Source organism: Heterodontus francisci, chromosome 13 (assembly GCF_036365525.1).
Source record: "Heterodontus francisci isolate sHetFra1 chromosome 13, sHetFra1.hap1, whole genome shotgun sequence".
In the NCBI taxonomy this organism is placed as follows: Eukaryota; Metazoa; Chordata; class Chondrichthyes; order Heterodontiformes; family Heterodontidae; genus Heterodontus; species Heterodontus francisci.
Window position 1 is genome coordinate 44,257,453 of NC_090383.1, and position 20,064 is coordinate 44,277,516.

The window sequence follows — 20,064 nt, forward strand, 5'->3', positions numbered from 1 at the left end:
CCAGGATAAAGCAGCCCGCTTGATTGGCACACCATCTACAAACATTCACTCCCTCCACCACAGACGCACAGTGGCAGCCTGTGTGTACCATCTACAAGATGCACTGCAGCAATGCACCAAGGCTCCTTAGACAGCACCTTCCAAACCCGCGACCTCTACCAACTAGAAGGACAAGGGCAGCAAATGCATGGGAACACCACCACCTGCAAGTTCCCCTCCAAGTCACACACCATCCTGACTTGGAACTATATCGTTGGAACTATATCGGCGTTCCTTCACTGTCGCTGGGTCAAAATCCTGGAACTCCCTTCCTAACAGCACTGTGGATGTACCTACCCCACATGGACTGCAGCGGTTCAAGAAGGCAGCTCACCACCACCTTCTCAAGGGCAATTAGGGATGAGCAATAAATGCTGGCCTGGCCAGCGACGCCCACATCCCATGAAAGAATGAAAAAAAAAAAATTCCTGCGCCATGTGGGAACTCGAGGACACTTCAGGCATCTTAGGCAACCACGTGTGTAGGAAGTATCTCTAGCTGCTTCAGCTTGAGCTTAGGATTTCCGAGTCACTGCGGAGCATCAGGGAGGATGAGAGTCTCCTGGATCATACGTTCCAGGAGGTGTTTACCCCACAGGTAGTGAGCGTTCCGGTGGGTGGTCATCCGGAAGACTAGGAAGAGGCAGTAAGTGCAGGAATCTTAAGGGTGTGTACCACACTCAAGCCGGTACTCAGTAAAAGCCTGCTTGGGTCTGCAAAAAAAAAACCCGACCCGAGCCCGAGAGAACCACATCTGACCCAAGCCCGAGCCGGCCCGAGTCCTTCCATTTTTTCCCGTGCCCAACCTAACTCGACCATCAGTTAACTTGCCTTCCGTTTTTCACGTTGTTGCTGATCTGCATAAGCTTAAAATTAACTGTAACAAAATCACCTTTCTAGTCAAAAAATTACATTAACAATGGAGCCACTTACCTGTGATAGAGCGTGTGCGACCCGACCTGAGCTCGAATGCCGGACCTGGAAGTGCAACCCGACCCGAACCTGACACATGTCTGGTCCCGTCGTGTTCGGGTCGGGTAGCAGACCTTTGGAGACTGTTGGGAGTGACAACACCTTGAAGGACTGCAGTCCAGACCATGGCACGAATGAGCATGAGACTGTGCAGGAGGGAGCAGCAAAGTTCAGAAATGCAGTTGTTATAGGTGATTCCATAGTCGGGGACAGATAGGCATTTCTGTAGCCATCATCATGAGTCCAGCATGGTGTGTTGCCTCCCTGGTGCCAGGGTAAAGTACATCATAGAGCGGATGCAGGATATTCTGCAGGGGGAAGGCAGTGAGCCAGAAGTTATGGTACACGCTGGTACCAACAATATAGCAAGGGCCGGTATTGAGGTCGAATGGTCAGATTTTTAGGAGCTAGGGAGGAAGTTGAAGAGTAGGGCCTCAAAGGTAGTAATCTCTGAATTGCTCCCAGTGCCACGTGCTAGCGAGAGCAGAAATAGGAAAATACAAAGGATCAATGCGTGGCTTGAAGCATGGTGCAAACAGGAGGGCTTCAGATTCTTGAGGCATTGGGACCAGTTCTAAGGCAGAAGGAACTTATTCAAAAGGGACGGTTTGCACCTCAGTAGGTCTGGGACCAATGTCCTCATGGGGCGATTCACTAGTATGATTGGAAAGGGTTTAAATTAAATTGGCATATACAAGTAGAAAAGAGGTATAAGTTGCATAGAAACATAGAAAATAGGAGCAGGAGTAGGCCATTAGGCCCTTCGCGCCTGCTCCGCTATTCATTATGATGATGGCTGATCATCCAACTCAGTAACTTGTTCCCACTTTCGCCCCATATCCTTTGATCCCTTTCACCTCGAGCTATATCTAACTCCTTGAAAACATACAATGTTTTGGCCTCAACTGCTTTCTGTGGTAGTGAATTCCACAGGCTCACCACTCTCTGGGTGAAGAAATTTCTCCTCATCATAGTCCTGAAATGTTTACCCAGTATCCTTAGACTATGACCCCCTGGTTCTGGACTCCCCCACCATAGGGAACATCCTTCCTGCATCTACCCTGTCAAGTCCTGTTAGAATTTTATGGATTTCTATGAGATCCCCCCTCACTCTTCTGAACTCCAACGAATATAATCCTAACCGACTCAATCTCTCCTCGTACGTCAGTCCCGCCATCACAGGAATCAGTCTGGTAAACCTTTGCTGCACTCCCTCGATAGCGGGAACGTCCTTCCTCAGATAAGGAGACCAAAACGGCACACAATATTCCAGGTGTGGCCTCACCAAGGCCCTGTATAATTGCAGCAAGACATCTCTGCTCCTGTACTCGAATCCTCTCGCTATGAAGGCCAACATACCATTTACCTTTTTTACCACCTGTTGCACCTGCATGCTTACCTTCAGCGACTGGTGTACAAGAACGCCCAGGTCTCGCTGCATATTCCCCTCTCTGTTTATAGCCATTCAGATAATCTGCCTTCCTGTTTTTGCTACCAAAGTGGGTAACCTCACATTTATCCACATTATACTGCATCTGCAATGCATTTGCCCTCTGACTCAACTTGTCCAAATCACCCTGAAGCCTCTCTGCATCCTCCTCACAACTCACCCTCCCACCCAGTTTTGTCATCTGCAAATTTGGAGATATTACATTTAGTTCCCTCATCTAAATCATTAATACATATTGTGAATAGCTGGGGTCCTAGCACAGATCCCTGCGGTACTCCACTAGTCATTGCCTGCCATATGGAAAAAGACCAGTTTATTCCTACTCTTGGTTTCCTGTCTGCCAACCAATTTTCTATCCATCGTAATACACTACCCCCCAATCCCATGCGCTTTAACTTTACATGCTAATCTCTTATGTGGGACTTTGTCGAAAGCCTTCTGAAAGTCCAAATAAACTACATCCACTGGTTGTCCCTCATCAGCTCTACTAGTTAAAGAACAAAAAGAACAAAGAAAATTACAGCACAGGAACAGGCCCTCCAAGCCTGCGCCGATCCAGATCCTCTATCTAAACCTGTCGCCTATTTTCTAAGGGTCTGTATCTCTTTGCTTCATGCCCATTCATGTATCTGTCTAGATACATCTTAAAAGACGCTATCGTGCCCCCGTCTACCACCTCCGCTGGCAACGCGTTCCAGGCACCCACCACCCTCTGCGTAAAGAACTTTCCACGCATATCCCCCCTCTCACTTTGAACTTGTGACCCCTAGTAATTGAATCCCCCACTCTGGGAAAAAGAATTCTAGTAGATTTGTCAAGCATGATTTCCCTTTTGTAAATCCATGCTAACTCTGTCTGATTCTACCACTGTGCTCCAAGTGCTCCGCTATAAAATCTTTGATAATGGACTCTAGAATTTTCCCCACTACCGACATCAGGCTGACTTGGTCTATAATTCCCTGCTTTCTCTCTACCTCCCTTTTTAAATAGTGGGGTTACATTTGCTATCCTCCAATCTGTAGGAACTGTTCCAGAGTCTATAGAATCTTGGAAGTTGACCACCAATGCATCCACTATTTCTAGGGCCACTTCCTTAAGTACTCTGGGATGTAGATTATCAGGCCCTGGGGATTTATCAGCCTTCAATCCCATCAATTTCCCCAACACCATTTCTCTACTAATACTGATTTCCTTCAGTTCCTCCCTCTCACTAAACCCTGTGTTCCCCAACATTTCTGGGGAGTGTGTTGGGCTGAACCAGAGAGGGGAGTAGTTCCGTATTAGATGGGAGTGGACTGAGGAGGACTACAAAGAATGCAAAGACAGAATTACAATACTTGTGTGTAAATGCACAAAGTGTGGTGAATAAAGATGGTGAGCTGCACGCACAAATAGCAGTATGGGAATATGGTGCATTGGCGAAAACAGAAACGTGGCTTAAAAAGGGCCAGTACTGGGTGCTTAATATACAAAGATGTAAAGTGTTCAGAAAAGATAGAGAAGTAAAAAAGGAGATGGGGTGGCAGTACTGATTTAAGAAGACATTGCATTGTTGGAAAGGGAGGTTGTCCTTGAAAGGGTGAGGACAGAATCCATTTGGTTCGAGTTGAGAAGCAAAAAGCGTATGATCATGCTACAAGGGGTATTCTATAGGTCTCCAAATAGTGAGAGATAGAGGAGCTAAGCTCTAGGGTAATCTCAGAGAAATGCAAGAGTGGTGACATTGGGGGACTTTAATTCCCCTATTATCAATTTGGATAATTCTAGAGTAAAGGATAAGGAGGGGTAGGAATTTCTGAAATGTGTTCAGGAGAACTTCCTTGATCAGTATGTTCTCAGCCCAACTAGAAAGGAGGCATTGCTGGATCTATTGCTGGGGAATGAAGTGGGCCAAGTGGACCAAGTGTCTGTCGAGGAGCACTTGGGTAAGAGTGATCATCATATCATAAAGTTTAGACTCATAATGCAGAAAAGAATGAAGAATGAAATAAGGTAGAACGTACAGATTGGAAGAGGGTTAATTTTCAATGCGATGAGAAGGGATCCAGCCAGGATAAAGCTGATCAGGAAAAACTGTAACAGAACAATGGGTTATCTTTAAGGAAGAGATGCTTCAGGTACAGATTAGGTACATTCCAACAAAGGCAAAAGATAAGGAAACCAAAAATTGGGCTCCTTAGATCCTGAGGGGCATAGAGATTATGATGAAATAAAAAAAGAGGGTGTATGATGCATATCAGGTGAATTGTTCAAGTGAGAACCAGACGAAATACAATAAGTTGAGAGGGGAGGTGAAGAGGAAAATAAGACTGGCAAAGGGAGAACATGGGAATGGAATGGCAATCAACATAAAAGGGAACCCAAAAATCTTCTACCGGCATGTAAATAGTAATTGGTGGAGTGCGGCCTATTAGAGACAGAGGGTAATATATGCTTAGAGGCACAGGGCGAGACTAATATATTTAATGATACTTTGTATCAGTGCTCACTAAGGAAAAGGAATCTGACAAAATTTCGGTAGAAGCGGAGAGTGTAGAGGCAGTGGATAGGGTAAAAATTGAGAGGGGGAGATACTGAAAAGACTGGCTATGTTTAGGGTAGATTAGTCATCTAGTCTGGATGGCTTGCATCCCAGGTTGCTAAATGACATGGGGGTGGGGGTAGCAGAAGAGCTAGCCATCATCTTCCTGGAGGGGTGAGGTGCCAGAGGATTGGAGAGTGGAAATGTGATACCCTTATACAAGAAAGGGTGTAAGGACAGTCCAGGCAACTACAGGCCACCTAGTTTAACATCAGTGGTGGGTAAGGTTTTAGAAACAATAATCGGGGAAAAAATCAGCAGACACTTGGAGAGGTTTGAGTTAATTAAGGACAGCCAGTCTGGATTTGTAAAAGGAAGATCATGCATGACTAATCTAATTGAATTTTTTTGATGAAGTAACAGAGAACGTTGATGAAGGAATGTGGTGGATGTTGTCTATATGGATTTTAAGAAAGCGATGGATAAAGTACCACATAAAAGGCTGGTTAGCAAAATTGAGTTTCATGGAATAGGTGGGACAGTGCCCAACTGGATTAAAAAAATTTTTTGCGTAAGGACAGAAAGCAGCAAGTCATGGTAAATGCTTGTTTTTCAGACTGGATGATGGTAGACAGAGATGTTTCCCAAGGGTCAGTGCTAGGACCACTGCTTTTTTTGCTCCATATAAATTACTTGAATCTTGGAATACAGATTGGAATTTCAAAATTTCTGGATGACACCAAACATGGAGGTGTGGCAAACAGTGAGGATGATATGAACCACCTGCAACAGGACATAGATAGGCTAGCAGAATGGGTGGACAGGTGGCAGATGGAGTTTAATACTGACAAGTGTGAGGTGGTAAATTTTGGCAGAATGAATGGGGAAAGGCAATATATACCTAAAGGCACAATTCTAAAGTGTGTGCTGGAACGGTGGGACTGGGGGTGCATGTGCATCAATCTTTGAAGGTGGCAGGACATAGGGAGAGAGTGGTTAGGAAAGCATTTGGGATCTTGGGCTTCATAAATAGAGGCATTGAATACATAAGCAGGGAAGTTATGCTGAACCTTTATAAAGCTATGGTTAGGTCCCAACTGGAGTATTGTGTCCATTCTTTCATTGCAGCAGCTTATTCAGGAGCAGAGAGTGCGAGCGAGTGATCAGCTGGGAAGGTCAGTTTCAAAGTAAACTTAATTTCCTTTTGTTTTCGACGGAGACCAGGGGGCTGCTGGGTAAGTAAAACCCTATATATTTGGGCTGTTTCTGAAGCCGAGACACTACACAGGTAGTGGCTCCCACCCGCCCTCCTCCTCTAACCAAAAAAAAAGGACTCGGTGGTGTGTAGATAAGGTAAGGCTTTTTGTATTTCTCTTTTTTTTTTATTGTGTGATTGGTAAAAACTTTTCGTTCCTTTTTCATTTAACTAAGTTAAGCTTAAGATTAAAAATGGCAGGAGATCTCAGACCCGTGTCATGCTCCTTTTGCTCAATGTGGGAGCTCAGGGACACGGCTGATGTCCCTGACTCCTTCACGTGCAGGAAGTGTGTCCAGCTGCAGCTCTTGTTAGACCGCATGACGGCTCTGGAGCTGCGGATGGACTCACTTTGGAGCATGCGCGATGCTGAGGAGGTCGTGGATAGCACGTTTAGTGAATTGGTCACACCGCAGATTAGGATTGCTGAGGGAGAAAGGGAATGGGTGACCAAAAGGCAGAGAAAGAGCAGGAAGGCAGCGCAGGAGTCCCCTGCGGTCATCTCCCTCCAAAACAAGTATACCGTTTTGGATACTGTTAAGGAAGATGGCTCACCAGGGGAAGGCAGCAGTAGCCAGGTTCATGGCACTGTTGCTGGCTCTGCTGTTTGGAAGGGCGGGAAAAAGAGTGGAAGGGCTATAGTCATCGGGGATTCGATTGTAAGGGGAGTAGATAGGCGGTTCTGTGGTCGAAAACGAGGCTCCCGAATGGTATGTTGCCTCCCAGGTGCACGGGTCAGGGATGTCTCAGATCGGCTGCAGAACATTCTGAAGGGGGAGGGTGAACAGCCAGTTGTCATTGTGCACATAGGCACCAATGATGTAGGTAAAAAACGGGATGAGGTCCTACAAGCAGAATTTAGGGAGTTAGGAGCCAAGTTTAAAAAGTAGGACCTCAGAGGTAGTAATCTCAGGATTGCTACCAGTGCCACGTGATAGTCAGAGTAGAAATGAAAGAATAGTCAGGATGAATGCGTGGCTTGAGAGATGGTGCAGGAAGGAGGGGTTCAGATTTTTGGGACATTGGGACCGGTTCTGGGGGAGGTGGGACTATTACAAATTGGACAGTCTACACCTGGGCCGGACTGGAACCAATGTCCTTGGGAGTGCTTTTGCTAATGCTGTTGGGGAGGGTTTAAACTAATGTGGCAGGGGGATGGGAACCAAATGAGGAGGTCAGTGGACAGTAAGGAGGTAGTAACGAAAGACTGTAAGGAACTAGATAATGAAGTCAGCGTGACTAAGGGGAAGAGTAGGCAGGGAGCAGATGATGAACGCAAAGGGAGTGGTGGTCTGAGGTGCATTTGTTTTAATGCAAGAAGTGTAGTAGGTAAGGCAGATGAACTTAGGGCTTGGATTAGTACCTGGGAGTATGATATTGCTATTACTGAGACTTGGTTGAGGGAAGGGCATGATTGGCAACTAAATATCCCAGGATATCGATGCTTCAGGCGGGATAGAGAGGGAGGTAAAAGGGGTGGAGGAGTTGCATTACTGGTCAAAGAGGATATCACAGCTGTGCTGAAGGAGGGCACTATGGAGGACTCGAGCAGTGAGGCAATATGGGCAGAACTCAGAAATAGGAAGGGTGCGGTAACAATGTTGGGGCTGTACTACAGGCCTCCCAACAGCGAGCGTGAGATAGAGGTACAAATATGTAAACAGATTATGGAAAGGTGTAGGAGCAACAGGGTGGAGGTGATAGGAGATTTTAATTTTCCCAACATTGACTGGGATTCACTTAGTGTTAGAGGTCTAGATGGAGCAGAATTTGTCAGGAGCATCCAGGAGGGTTTTCTAGAGCAGTATGTAAATAGTCCAACTTGGGAATAGTGATCACGATTCCGTAAGCTTTAAAATACTCATGGACAAAGACGAGAGTGATCCTAAAGGAAGAGTGCTAAATTGGGGGAAGGCCAACTATACCAAAATTCGGCAGGAGCTGGGGAATGTAGATTGGGAGCAGCTGTTTGAAGGTAAATCCACATGTGATATGTGGGAGGCTTTTAAAGAGCGGTTGATTAGCGTGCAAGAAAGACATGTTCCTGTGAAAATGAGGGATAGAAATGGAAAGATTAGGGAACCATGGATGACAGGTGAAATTGTGAGACTAGCTAAGAGGAAAAAGGAAGCATACATAAGGTCTAGGTGGCTGAAGAAAGACGAAGCTTTGAAAGAATATCGGGAATGGAGGACCAATCTGAAACGAGGAATTAAGAGGGCTAAAAGGGGTCATGAAATATCTTTAGCAAACAGGGTTAAGGAAAATCCCAAAGCCTTTTATTCATATATAAGGAGCAAGAGGGTAACTAGAGAAAGGATTGGCCCACTCAAGGACAAAGGAGAAAAGTTATGCGTGGAGTCAGAGAAAATGGGTGAGATTCTAAACGAGTACTTTGCATCGGTATTCACCGAGGAGAGGGACATGAAGGATGTTGAGGTTAGGAACAGATGTTTGATTACTCTAGGTCAAGTCGGCATAAGGAGGGAGGAAGTGTTGGGTATTCTAAAAGGCATTAAGGTGGACAAGTCCCCAGGTCCGGATGGGATCTATCCCAGGTTACTGTGGGAAGCGAGAGAGGAAATAGCTGGGGCCTTAACAGATATCTTTGCAACATCCTTAAACACGGGTGAGGTCCCGGAGGACTGGAGAATTGCTAATGTTGTCCCCTTGTTTAAGAAGGGTAGCAGGGATAATCCAGGTAATTATAGACTGGTGACCCTGACGTCAGTGGTAGGGAAGCTGCTGGAGAAGTTACTGAGGGATAGGATCTATTCCCATTTGGAAGAAAATGGGCTTATCAGTGATAGGCAACATGGTTTTGTGCAGGGAAGGTCATGTCTTACCAACTTAATAGAATTCTTTGAGGAAGTGACAAAGTTGATTGATGAGGGAAGGGCTGTAGATGTCATATACATGGACTTCAGTAAGGCGTTCGATAAGGTTCCCCATGGTAGGCTGATGGAGAAAGTGAAGGCGCATGGGGTCCAAGGTGTACTAGCTAGATGGATAAAGAACTGGCTGGGCAACAGGAGACAGAGTAGCAGTGGAAGGGAGTTTCTCAAAATGGAGACGTGTGACCAGTGGTGTTCCACAGGGATCTGTGCTGGGACCACTGTTGTTTGTGATATACATAAATGATTTGGAGGAAAGTATAGGTGGTCTGATTAGCAAGTTTGCAGATGACACTAAGATTGGTGGAGTAGCAGATAGTGAAGGGGACTGTCAGAGAATACAGCAGAATATAAATAGATTGGAGAGTTGGGCAGAGAAATGGCAGATGGAGTTCAATCAGGGCAAATGCGAGGTGATGCATTTTGGAAGATCCAATTCAAGAGTGAACTATACAGTAAATGGAAAAGTCCTGGGGGAAATTGATGTACAGAGAGATTTGGGTGTTCAGGTCCATTGTTCCCTGAAGGTGGCAACGCAGGTCAATAGAGTGGTCAAGAAGGCATACGACATGCTTTCCTTCATCGGACGGGGTATTGAGTATAAGAGTTGGCAGGTCATGTTACAGTTGTATAGGACTTTGGTTCGGCCACATTTGGAATACTGCATGCAGTTCTGGTCGCCACATTACCAAAAGGATGTGGATGCTTTGGAGAGGGTGCAGAGGAGGTTCACCAGGATGTTGCCTGGTCTGGAGGGCGCTAGCTATGAAGAGAGGTTGAGTAGATTAGGATTATTTTCATTAGAAAGACGGAGGTTGAGGGGGGACCTGATTGAGGTGTACAAAATCATGAGAGGTATAGACAGGTTGGATAGCAAGAAGCTTTTTCCCAGAGTGGGGGATTCAATTACTAGGGGTCACGAGTTCAAAATGAGAGGGGAAAAGTTTAGGGGGGATATGCGTGGAAAGTTCTTTACGCAGAGGGTGGTGGGTGCCTGGAACGCGTTGCCAGCGGAGGTGGTAGACGGGGGCACGATAGCGTCTTTCAAGATGTATCTAGACAGATACATGAATGGGCATGAAGTAAATTGATACAGACCCTTAAAAAATAGGCGTCATGTTTAGATAGAGGATCTGGATCGGCGCAGGCTTGGAGGGCTGAAGGGCCTGTTCCTGTGCTGTAATTTTCTTTGTTCTTTGTTCTTTATTTCTGGTCACCAGTCTTTAGGAAGGATGTGAGGATCCTTGGAAACAAATGGACTTATTAGCAAGAGGCAGCATGGTTTTGTGAAGGGGAGGTCGTGTCTCACTAAGTTGATCGAGTTTTTTGAGGAAGTGACGAAGATGATTGATGAAGGAAGGGCAGTGGATGTTGTCTACATGGGCTTCAGTAAAGCCTTTGACAAGGTCCCGCATGGCAGACTGGTACAAAAGGCGAAGTCACACGGGATCAGAGTTGAGCTGGCAAGATGGATACAGAACTGGCTCGGTCATAGAAGACAGAGGGTAACAGTGGAAGGATGCTTTTCTGAATGGAGGGATGTGACTAGTGGTGTTCCGCAGGGAGCAATGTTGGGACCTTTGCCGTTTGTAGTCGATATAAATGATTTGGAGGAAAATGTAGCTGGTCTGATTAGTAAGTTTGCGGACGACACAAAGGTTGGTGGAGTTGCGGATAGTGTTGAGGATTGTCAGAGGATACAGCAGGATATAGATCGGTTGGAGACTTGGGCGGAGAAATGGCAGATGGAGTTTAATCCGGACAAATGTGAGGTAATGCATTTTGGAAGGTCTAATACAGGTGGGAAGTATACAGTAAATGGCAGAACCCTTAGGGGTATTGACAGGCAAAGAGATGTGGGCGTACAGGTCCAAAGATCACTGAAAGTGGCAACGCAGGTGGATAAGGTAGTCAAGAAGGCATACGGCATGCTTGCCTTCATCGGTCGGGGCATAGAGTATAAAAATTGGCAAGTCATGCTGCAGCTGTACAGAACCTTAGGCCACACTTGGAATATTGCGTTACAATTCTGGTCGCCACACTGCCAGAAGGATGTGGAGGCTTTGGAGAGGGTACAGAAGAGGTTTACCAGGATGTTGCCTGGTCTGGAGGGTATTAGCTATGAGGAGAGGTTGGATTAGCTCGGATTGTTTTCACTGGAACTACGGAGGTGGAGGGGCGACATGATAGAGGTTTACAAAGTTATGAATGGCATGGACAGAGTGGATAGTCAGAAGCTTTTTCCCAGGGTGTAAGAGTCACGTACTAGGGGACATAGGTTTAAGGTGCGAGGGGCAAAGTTTAGAGGGGATGTGCGAGGCAAGTTTTTTACACAGAGGGTGGTGAGTGCCTGGAACTTGCTGCCGGGGGAGGGGGTGGAAGTAGTTACGATAGTGACAAATATATGAATAGGATGGGAATAGAGGGATATGGACCCCGGAAGTGCAGAAGGTTTTAGTTTAGACAGGCATCAAGATAGGTGCAGGCTTGGAGGGCCGAATGGCCTGTTCCTGTGATGTTTAGTTTAGAGATACAGCACTGAAACAGGCCCTTCGGCACACCGAGTCTGTGCCGACCATCAACCACCCATTTATACTAATCCTACACTAATTCCATATTCCTACCACATCCCCGCCTGTCCCTATATTTCCCTACCACCTACCTATACTCGGAGCAATTGCTAATGACCAATTTTCCTATCAACCTGCAAGTCTTTGGCATGTGGGAGGAAACCGGAGCACCCGGAGGAAACCCACGCAGACACAGGGAGAACTTGCAAACTCCACACAGGCAGTACCCAGAATTGAACCCGGGTTGCTGGAGCTGTGAGGCTGCGGTGCTAACCACTGCGCCACTGTGCCGCCCTGCGTTCTTTGAGAGGGTGCAGAGAAGATTTACCAGAATGGTTGCAGGAATGAGGGAGTTTAGTTACAAGGTTAGGTTGGAAAAGTTGGGATTGTTCTCTTTAGAGCAAAGGAGATTGAGGGGAGATTTAATTGAGGTGTAGAAGATTATGACAGTCATAGATAAGTTAGACAAGGAAAAACTATTCCCATTAACTGATGGTACAAGGACTAGGGGACACAGATTGAAGGTTTTGGGCAAGAGATGCAGGGGGAATATGAGGAGGAACTTTTTTAGGCAGTGGGTGGTAATGCCCTGGATCTCGCTGCCCACATGGATGGTGGACACGGGGAGAAACAGTGATTTCAAATGGAAATTGGATGGGCACTTGAAGGAAATAAACTTGCAGAGCTACGGGGATTGAGCGGGGGAGTGGGACTGACTGGATTGCTCCAAAGAGAGCCAGCATGGACTCAATGGGCCTTTTATGTGGTACTTTGTCAAACGCTATCTTAAAATCCATATCGACAACATCCATTGCATTCCCTTCCTCAGCATTCTCTGTTACTTCATCAAAAAATTCAGTTAGCTTAGTCAAACCTTTTACAAGTCTGTGCTGGCTCCTCTGATTAACTCAAACCTCTGTTGTCTGTTGATACTTTCCCTGATTATTGTTTCTAAAACCTTACCCACCACTGTTGGTAAACTGACCAACCTGTGGTTACTCTGAATGTCCTTATGCCTTTTCTTGAATAAGGATAGCATATTTGTCGCACTCCAATCCTCTTGCACCTTCCCCCCATATCTCGGGAAGTTTGGAAGATTATGATGAGCCCTTCTGCTATCTCCACACAAGAAGGTCGGTCAGCATTTGCAAAGAGAAAAAATGGGCTAAAATTGTAGATTGGTAAACAGGTTCTGGTGAATTCTGGGAGAGGATCTGACCCTAAACTGTTAACAGTTGTGCTGTATATTTCCAGCATTTTCTGTTTTGAGTTACTGGGATGCCTTGATTTTCTGTGGGTGTTCTTCTGATCTGCCGTAACTTGGGCGGAAATGGGTGGAAACAACTGTTTATACTGTTTCTGCAGTGGTTCCATCAAAGCTATGGCAAGAGATTGGGGATTCTCTGGAGAAATTCTACCCTACCATCTGTGCTTTTGTATTTGTGAGTTGCTTAAGTCTGTTTATCTTGGAGCCACATTCCCATGTATATCAAGTTGCTGATAACTAATCCTGGTGTTCTGATTTAGGACTTGTCTACCAATGGTGGTAATAGAGGCAGTAGTGCTAAGAACAGCCCTTTCCACACCTTCAGGCTCACAGAATTTTAATAAAACAAACCAACAAATAAGAAGCAGCAAATTAACTAAGTGCCTATTAATAAATGTTTCCTTGGGAAATCTAGGTTATTTACATTGTATATCTTGTATCTTAATAAATTTTGATCTTACGGATTTATTTGCCTATGTAGGTTCCTTCAGTGGCAGTTTATCATGCCTGACTGCCCATGGCCTGGCTTCTGTGGTGATAAAAGAAGTCCTGAAGAGAGCAAACATCAAACCAGAAGACGTGTCTGAAGTAATTTTAGGACAGGTTTTAACTGCAGGTACAGTATGGTAATTGGGTGGCCATAAAGGTGAGGGTTGCACACAAAGAAGGAAACAAAACAAAGACTTGCATGTATCATGCATCTTTGATGTCCTCAGGATATCCCAAAATGCTTTACAGCCAATTAAGTACTTTTGAAGTGTAGCATTGTTAGGAGTCACTTTGTTTCTTTAATTAGCCCCCTTAACTGCAGGATGCTGAGGCTAATTGCACTGCCCCTACCCAAGCCACGGCAGAGATCAGCTAATGCTGCACAGGCTGAGCTACTGGGGGATAATGAGGTGTTAAAATTGTTTTTAAGCAGCAAAGATAAATTGATGGAAATTTAGCGTTTGCAATTTTTACCAATATCCTCCCTTTTGCTCTTGGCCCATAGGCATTGGGTAACGTCTAGTACCTAAGGAATGAGCTATTTTTCATAGAATCATAGAAACTGACAGCACTCAAGGAGGCCATTCAGCCATCATACATGTGCTGGCTCTTTGAAAGAGCAGTTGTGCTTAGTTGCACATTCCTGCTTTTTGTCTATAACCTTGTAAGTTCTTCATCCTCAAATACCTGCCCAACTCCCTTTTAAAATGATTTATGGAATCAATTTCCACCACTTTTTCAGGTAGAGCATTCCAGATCCTGATAACTCTGAGTGGAAAAAAAATTCTCATCCTCCCTCCAGATCTTTTTCTAATGATTTTGAATCTATGACCTCCAGTTATTGACATGTTCACCAGAGGGATTTTTTTCCCCTGTTCACTCTATCAAAATCTCTCGTCATCATAGAGTATAAAAATAGGCAAGTCATGCTGCAGCTGTACAGAACTTTAGTTAGGCCACACTTAGAATATTGCGTGCAATTCTGGTCGCCACACTACCAGAAGGACGTGGAGGCTTTGGAGAGGGTACAGAAGAGGTTTACCAGGACGTTGCCTGGTCTGGATGGCATTAGCTATGAGGAGAGGTTGGATAAACTCGGATTGTTTTCACTGGAACGACGGAGGTGGAGGGGCGACATGATAGAGGTTTACAAAGTTATGAGCGGCATGGACAGAGTGGATAGTCAGAAGCTTTTTCCCAGGGTGGAAGAGTCAGTTACTAGGGGACATAGGTTTAAGGTGCGAGGGGCAAAGTTTAGAGGGGATGTGCGAGGCAAGTTCTTTACACAGAGGGTGGTGAGTGCCTGGAACTTGTTGCCGGGGGAGGTGGTGGAAGCAGGTACCATAGAGACCTTTAAGAGGCATCTTGACAAATACATGAATAGGATGGGAATAGAGGGATACGGACCCCGGAAGTGCAGAAGGTTTTAGTTTAGGCAGGCATCAAGATCGGCGCAGGCTTGGAGGGTCGAATGGCCTGTTCCTTTGCTGTACTGTTCTTTGTTCTTTTGTTCATATTAGATCAACTCTTAATCTTCTCTGTTCCAAGTAGAACAGTCATAACGTTTCCAACCTTTCCTGAAGTCCCTCATCCCTAATAACATCCTGGTAAACTTCCTATGTACTCTTTCTAATGCTGTTATATCTTTTCCATGTCTGACTTCAGACCATGTTTAGAGCACTGGTCAACTATCAGCTGACTTTGGGTGGATTTGGAAAGTGGGTACAGATATGAAAGCTAGATTTAATCACAAACATATGAAAGGACTAAAGCCCTGCTATGTTTGGCAGGATGCAGCAATGAGTCATCATTCTGACAGTAGATGGGGCAACCCATGAAAAAGTGCGTCCTTACTGCAGTCGATCTGATTACATCACAAGGTAACTACTGTGAGGGACATCATTCAGTTCATCTTACATCATCCATTTAGTGACAAACTAACTCTCATAGAGTCATACAGTCATTATGTCACAGAAGGAGGCCATTCGGCCGATCGAGTCCATGCCAGCTCTATGTAGAGCAGTCCAGTCCCACCCATTCCCCTGCTCTATCCCTGTAGCCCTGCATGTTTATTTCTCTCAAATGTCTATCCAGTTTCCTTTTGAAATCATTGATCACCTCTGCTTCCACCACTATTGTAGACAGCAAGGTCCGGCTCATTACCATTCGTTGTGTGAAAGAAGTTCTTCCTCACAACCTGCATGTATCTTTTGCCCAAAACGTCAAGCACCTTTGACCATATACACTCTTTGAAACTATGCCATTAAGTATATATTGCCCCTCCCTATCCCGTCTGCCAAAATGCATCACCTCACACTTACCTGTGTTAAATTTCATCTGCCACTTGTCTGCCTTTTCAGCTTGCCGATCTTGTTGCAGGTGGTTCATATCATCCTCACTGTTTGCCACACCTCCAAGTTTGGTATCACTGGCAAATATTTAAATTTTACTCTGTATTCCAATATGCAAGTCATTTATTTATTTATATATATATATATATATATATATGGCAGTGGTCCCAGCAATGACCCATGCAGAACACGACTGTCTACCATCCTGCAGCCAATTTTTAAAATCCAAGCTGACACTGACCCTCCTACTCCATGAGCCTCAATTTTGTTAACCAACCTTTTGGTGGTACTTTGTCAAACGCTTTGTTAAAATCCAGATAGACAACATCCACTGCATTCATCAACCTTCTCTGTTACTTCATCAAAAAAGTCAAATTAGTTTAGTCAAACAGGATCTACCTGTTACAAATCCGTGCTCACTGTCCTTAATAAAGTAAAACAGTTCCAAATGCCTGTTAATATTTTCCCTGATTATTGTTCTAAAACCTCACCCACCACTGATGTTAAACTGACCAGCCTGTAGTTACGAGGAATGTCCTTAAACCCTTTCTTGAACAAGGGTGTTACATTTGCCACTTATGATATGATGATCACTCTTATCCAAGTGCTCTCCCACAGACACTTGGTTCACTTGGCCCACCTCGTTCAGATCCAGCACCAGATCCAACAATGCCTACTTCCTAATTGGACCAAGAACATACTGGTCAAGGAAGTTCTCCTGAACACATTTCGGAAATTCCTCCCTAGCTCCTGAAAATCTGACCGTATGACCTCAGTTTCTGCTGTCGATCCATACGATCCAGGAAACTCTGAGCCTTCCTGATGCTCCGCAGTGATTACAGCTGCCCCTCAAGTTTGAAAACCCTGAGCTTGAGTTCAAGCAGCTGGAGACACTTCCTACACACGTCCCCCAAAACACATGATCCTGTTCCCACGTGGTGCAGGAATTGCAAGCAACAGGTCTCAGCTGCGCATTCATGATTTAATACTGCTCTGTGCTGAATACTCTTATTCACGTGCTGTTTTACTTACCTTGATTGAAATGTTTACTTTCCTGGCTCTTGGTTTAAACCAATGCCCTAGTTTAGAGAGAAATAAAAACAAAATACTAACCAACAAAACACTTACCTGCTTTCCTGTGACATCACACTTTGAATTTTTTTCGAACTCTTGATTCGAATTTGCTCCATCCGCTCTTTATATCCCCACCTCTGCTGCTGCTCTCGCTGTTGATACTGCTGCTGCTCTGGAGCCTCAGGTCACCGCTGTCTGCTGCAATATTAGCATCCACTCATCTCAAATGATTCCAGAGTTTTCACCTTCATTATTTTATGTGGAAGTTTACTCAACATGTTGATCACAATTTCTATGAAGAAGAATTTCCTGATATTTGTCCCTAAAATTACCTTTTACTAGTTTGAAGCTGTATTATCTGGTTCTGCTCCGACAGGTTAATTTAAAGTAAATTGATCAGCAAGGCCCCCCCGCCGCCCCCCCCCCAAATCCAACACCTTAAACATTCACTCCCTTCACCACCAGCGCACAGTGGCAGCAGTATGTACCATCTACAAGATGCACTGCAGCATACAGACACATGGGAACACAACTACCTGCACCTTCCCCTCCTAGTCAAACATCATCCTGACTTGGAATATATCGCCATCCCTTCACTGCTGCTGGGTCAAAAACCTGGAACACCCTTCCTAACAGCACTGTGGGTATACCTATCCCACATGGACTGCAGCGGTTCAAGAAGGCGGCTCACCACCAACTTCTCAAGGGCAATTAGGCATGGGCAACAAATGCTGGCCTTGTCAGCAACGCCCACATCTCATAAAATAATTTTTTAAAAGTTCTATATGCTTAACAATCTTGTATATCTCCATTAGATCACCTCTTGAACACCTCCCTTCAGGCTGGAAATCCCAAGTTTCTTGAGCCTTTCCAGTTATTTTAATGTGAGGTCAATTAAATGTGAAAACCCAAGTGGTTTAGCATCAGTTAGTAGATGTAGTGATGACCGCTTCTTGACCCAGTACGTGAATGAAGCCGAGAAGTAATGTTTATCTATTTGTTAATGATCCAGAAAATGTACAAAAGTTGTAACACTTCTGGGAGCAATAATCACAGAATGATAAAAATTTAACATGATCTTGGAGTCAAAAATACCCAAGACCAGGGGCTGGATTTTCAGACCCCACCAAGGTCAGAAATGGAGGCGGTCGAGGCCCGGAAATACCGGCACTAGCAGATGTGCCTGTTTCCTGACCCCGTTCCCGGTGGCAGCCATTTTTGCCAAGGTGGGTTTCGGGCTGGCAGGGCTACCCACCCCTATGAGGCAGGTAACCAATTAGGCTCATTAAGATAAAAGCAAAATACTGCGGATGCTGGAAATCTGAAATAAAAAGAAGAAATGCTGGAAATACTCAGCAGGTCTGGTAGCATCTGTGGAGAGAGAAGCAGAGTTAACGTTTCAGGTCAGTGACCCTTCTTCAGAACTGGCAAATATTAGAAATGTGAAAGGTTATAAGCAAGTAAAGTGGGGGTGGGGCAAGAGATAACAAATAAGAAGGTGTAGATAGGACAAGGTCACAGAATAGCTGACCAGAAGGTCATGGAGCAAAGGCAAACAGTATGTTAATGGTGTGTTGAAAGACAAAGCATTAGTACAGATAGGGTGTTAACGGACTGAAAATTGAACAGCAAGTACAAACATGGAAAAAAAAAACAGTGGGTAAGCAAAATGAACAAACTAAGATGAAATAAAACAAAATAAACACAAAAAAAAAAGAAAAAATAACTAAAAATAAAAGTAAAATGGGGGGCCCGTCATGCTCTGAAATTGTGAGTTCAATAATTTCAGAGCATGATGGGCCCCCCATTTTACTTTTATTTTTAGTCATTTTTTCTTTTTTATATATTTCGTCACTGACCTGAAACGTTAACTCTGCTTCTCTCTCCACAGATGCTGCCAGACCTGCTGAGTATAGGCTCATTAAGAGCCTTGTTAACCAGAGTTAAAGGAGGCCGACTGGGATTTTCCAGTCGGCCTCCAGTTTTCTGACGCGATGGGACAGTTTAACTTCCTGGAGGAGTGCACCCTGCTGCAGGCCAGGGGACTAGTGTTCCAGGCAGGCCTACAGACCCTCCTTGCCTGCCTGGTTGCAGGTTCAGTTAAAGGCCACCCTGTAGAGGCACTTGCCTACCGCCCCACCGCTGCGCCGCCCCCCACAGTAGTGGCCTGGCTGCTTTGTCTGTTTTTTATTTAAGCTTTTAAAACAGTTGGTCAGCGAGTACCTCCATGTTGAAACTACTTACCCTGCTGCTCATCTCAAGCTTGAAGGCCTATAATAGGTCCTCAACTTCAAGAGTCTCCCGCCGCCCTTAATGATACCGGGAACCTGTCTCAATACCAATTAAGGGAGCACCTCCGTGAAAATTCCAAAAAGTGACTGTTTCCCCCAGGGGGCAGGTTCAGCCCCAGAAATAGTCCTGACTCCTATTTCCTGTCCCCAGAGGAATGAATGAATAAATAATTAAAAGCAAATAAACCACGCGCTCCAGGCAGCCTTCCTTTTTTAAAGGTGTGCAGTCCCTATAAAGGGGAAGTTGCAGCAAAGCACTACAGGCTGTTGAATAATCAATTTTGACACTGAGGGAGAGGGAGGACGACACACAAGATGAAGGGTAGGTCTCCCCGCTTTAGTGACGTTACCCTGGACACGTTAGTTGGAGACTTGGAGGCCAGGAAGGAGGCAATGTTTCTGCCAGGGCGGCGGGAAACCATCAAGATTGAGCCAGGGGATGGCAGCATGCGGCAAGGGTGGTTAAATTCCCAGAGTATGGCTACCAGGACATGGCAGCAAAGAAACCAGCACACCAGGTTTTCTCAGGTTTAAAGAAGAAAAAATTAATTTTATTAAACTTAAACTCTAATTCGGTTAACGCCTATTGATGCACTATCCAGAGGATACAGCAGGATATAGATCGGTTGGAGACTTGGGCGGAGAAATGGCAGATGGAGTTTAATCCGGACAAATGTGAGGTAATGCATTTTGGAAGGTCTAATGCAGGTGGGAGGAATACAGTAAATGGCAGAACCCTTAGGAGTATTGACAGGCAGAGAGATCTGGGCGTACAGGTCCACAGGTCACTGAAAGTGGATAAGGTAGTCAAGAAAGCATACGGCATGCTTGCCTTCATCGGTCGGGGCATAGAGTATAAAAATTGGCAAGTCATGTTGCAGCTGTACAGAAC

The 20,064-nt window shown here is 45.1% G+C and overlaps 1 protein-coding gene across 3 annotated transcripts in view; it reads left to right on the forward strand.

Annotated features, from left to right (window-relative positions):
- Positions 1 to 20,064, forward strand: part of acat2 (acetyl-CoA acetyltransferase 2) — a 94,318-nt gene that overhangs the window by 10,742 nt on the left and 63,512 nt on the right. For all 3 annotated transcript variants that reach the window (XM_068044742.1, XM_068044740.1, XM_068044741.1), the window contains exon 2: positions 13,449 to 13,583. In XM_068044742.1, coding sequence (XP_067900843.1) covers positions 13,449 to 13,583 — 135 coding nt within the window. The remainder of the gene's footprint in view (positions 1 to 13,448; positions 13,584 to 20,064) is intronic.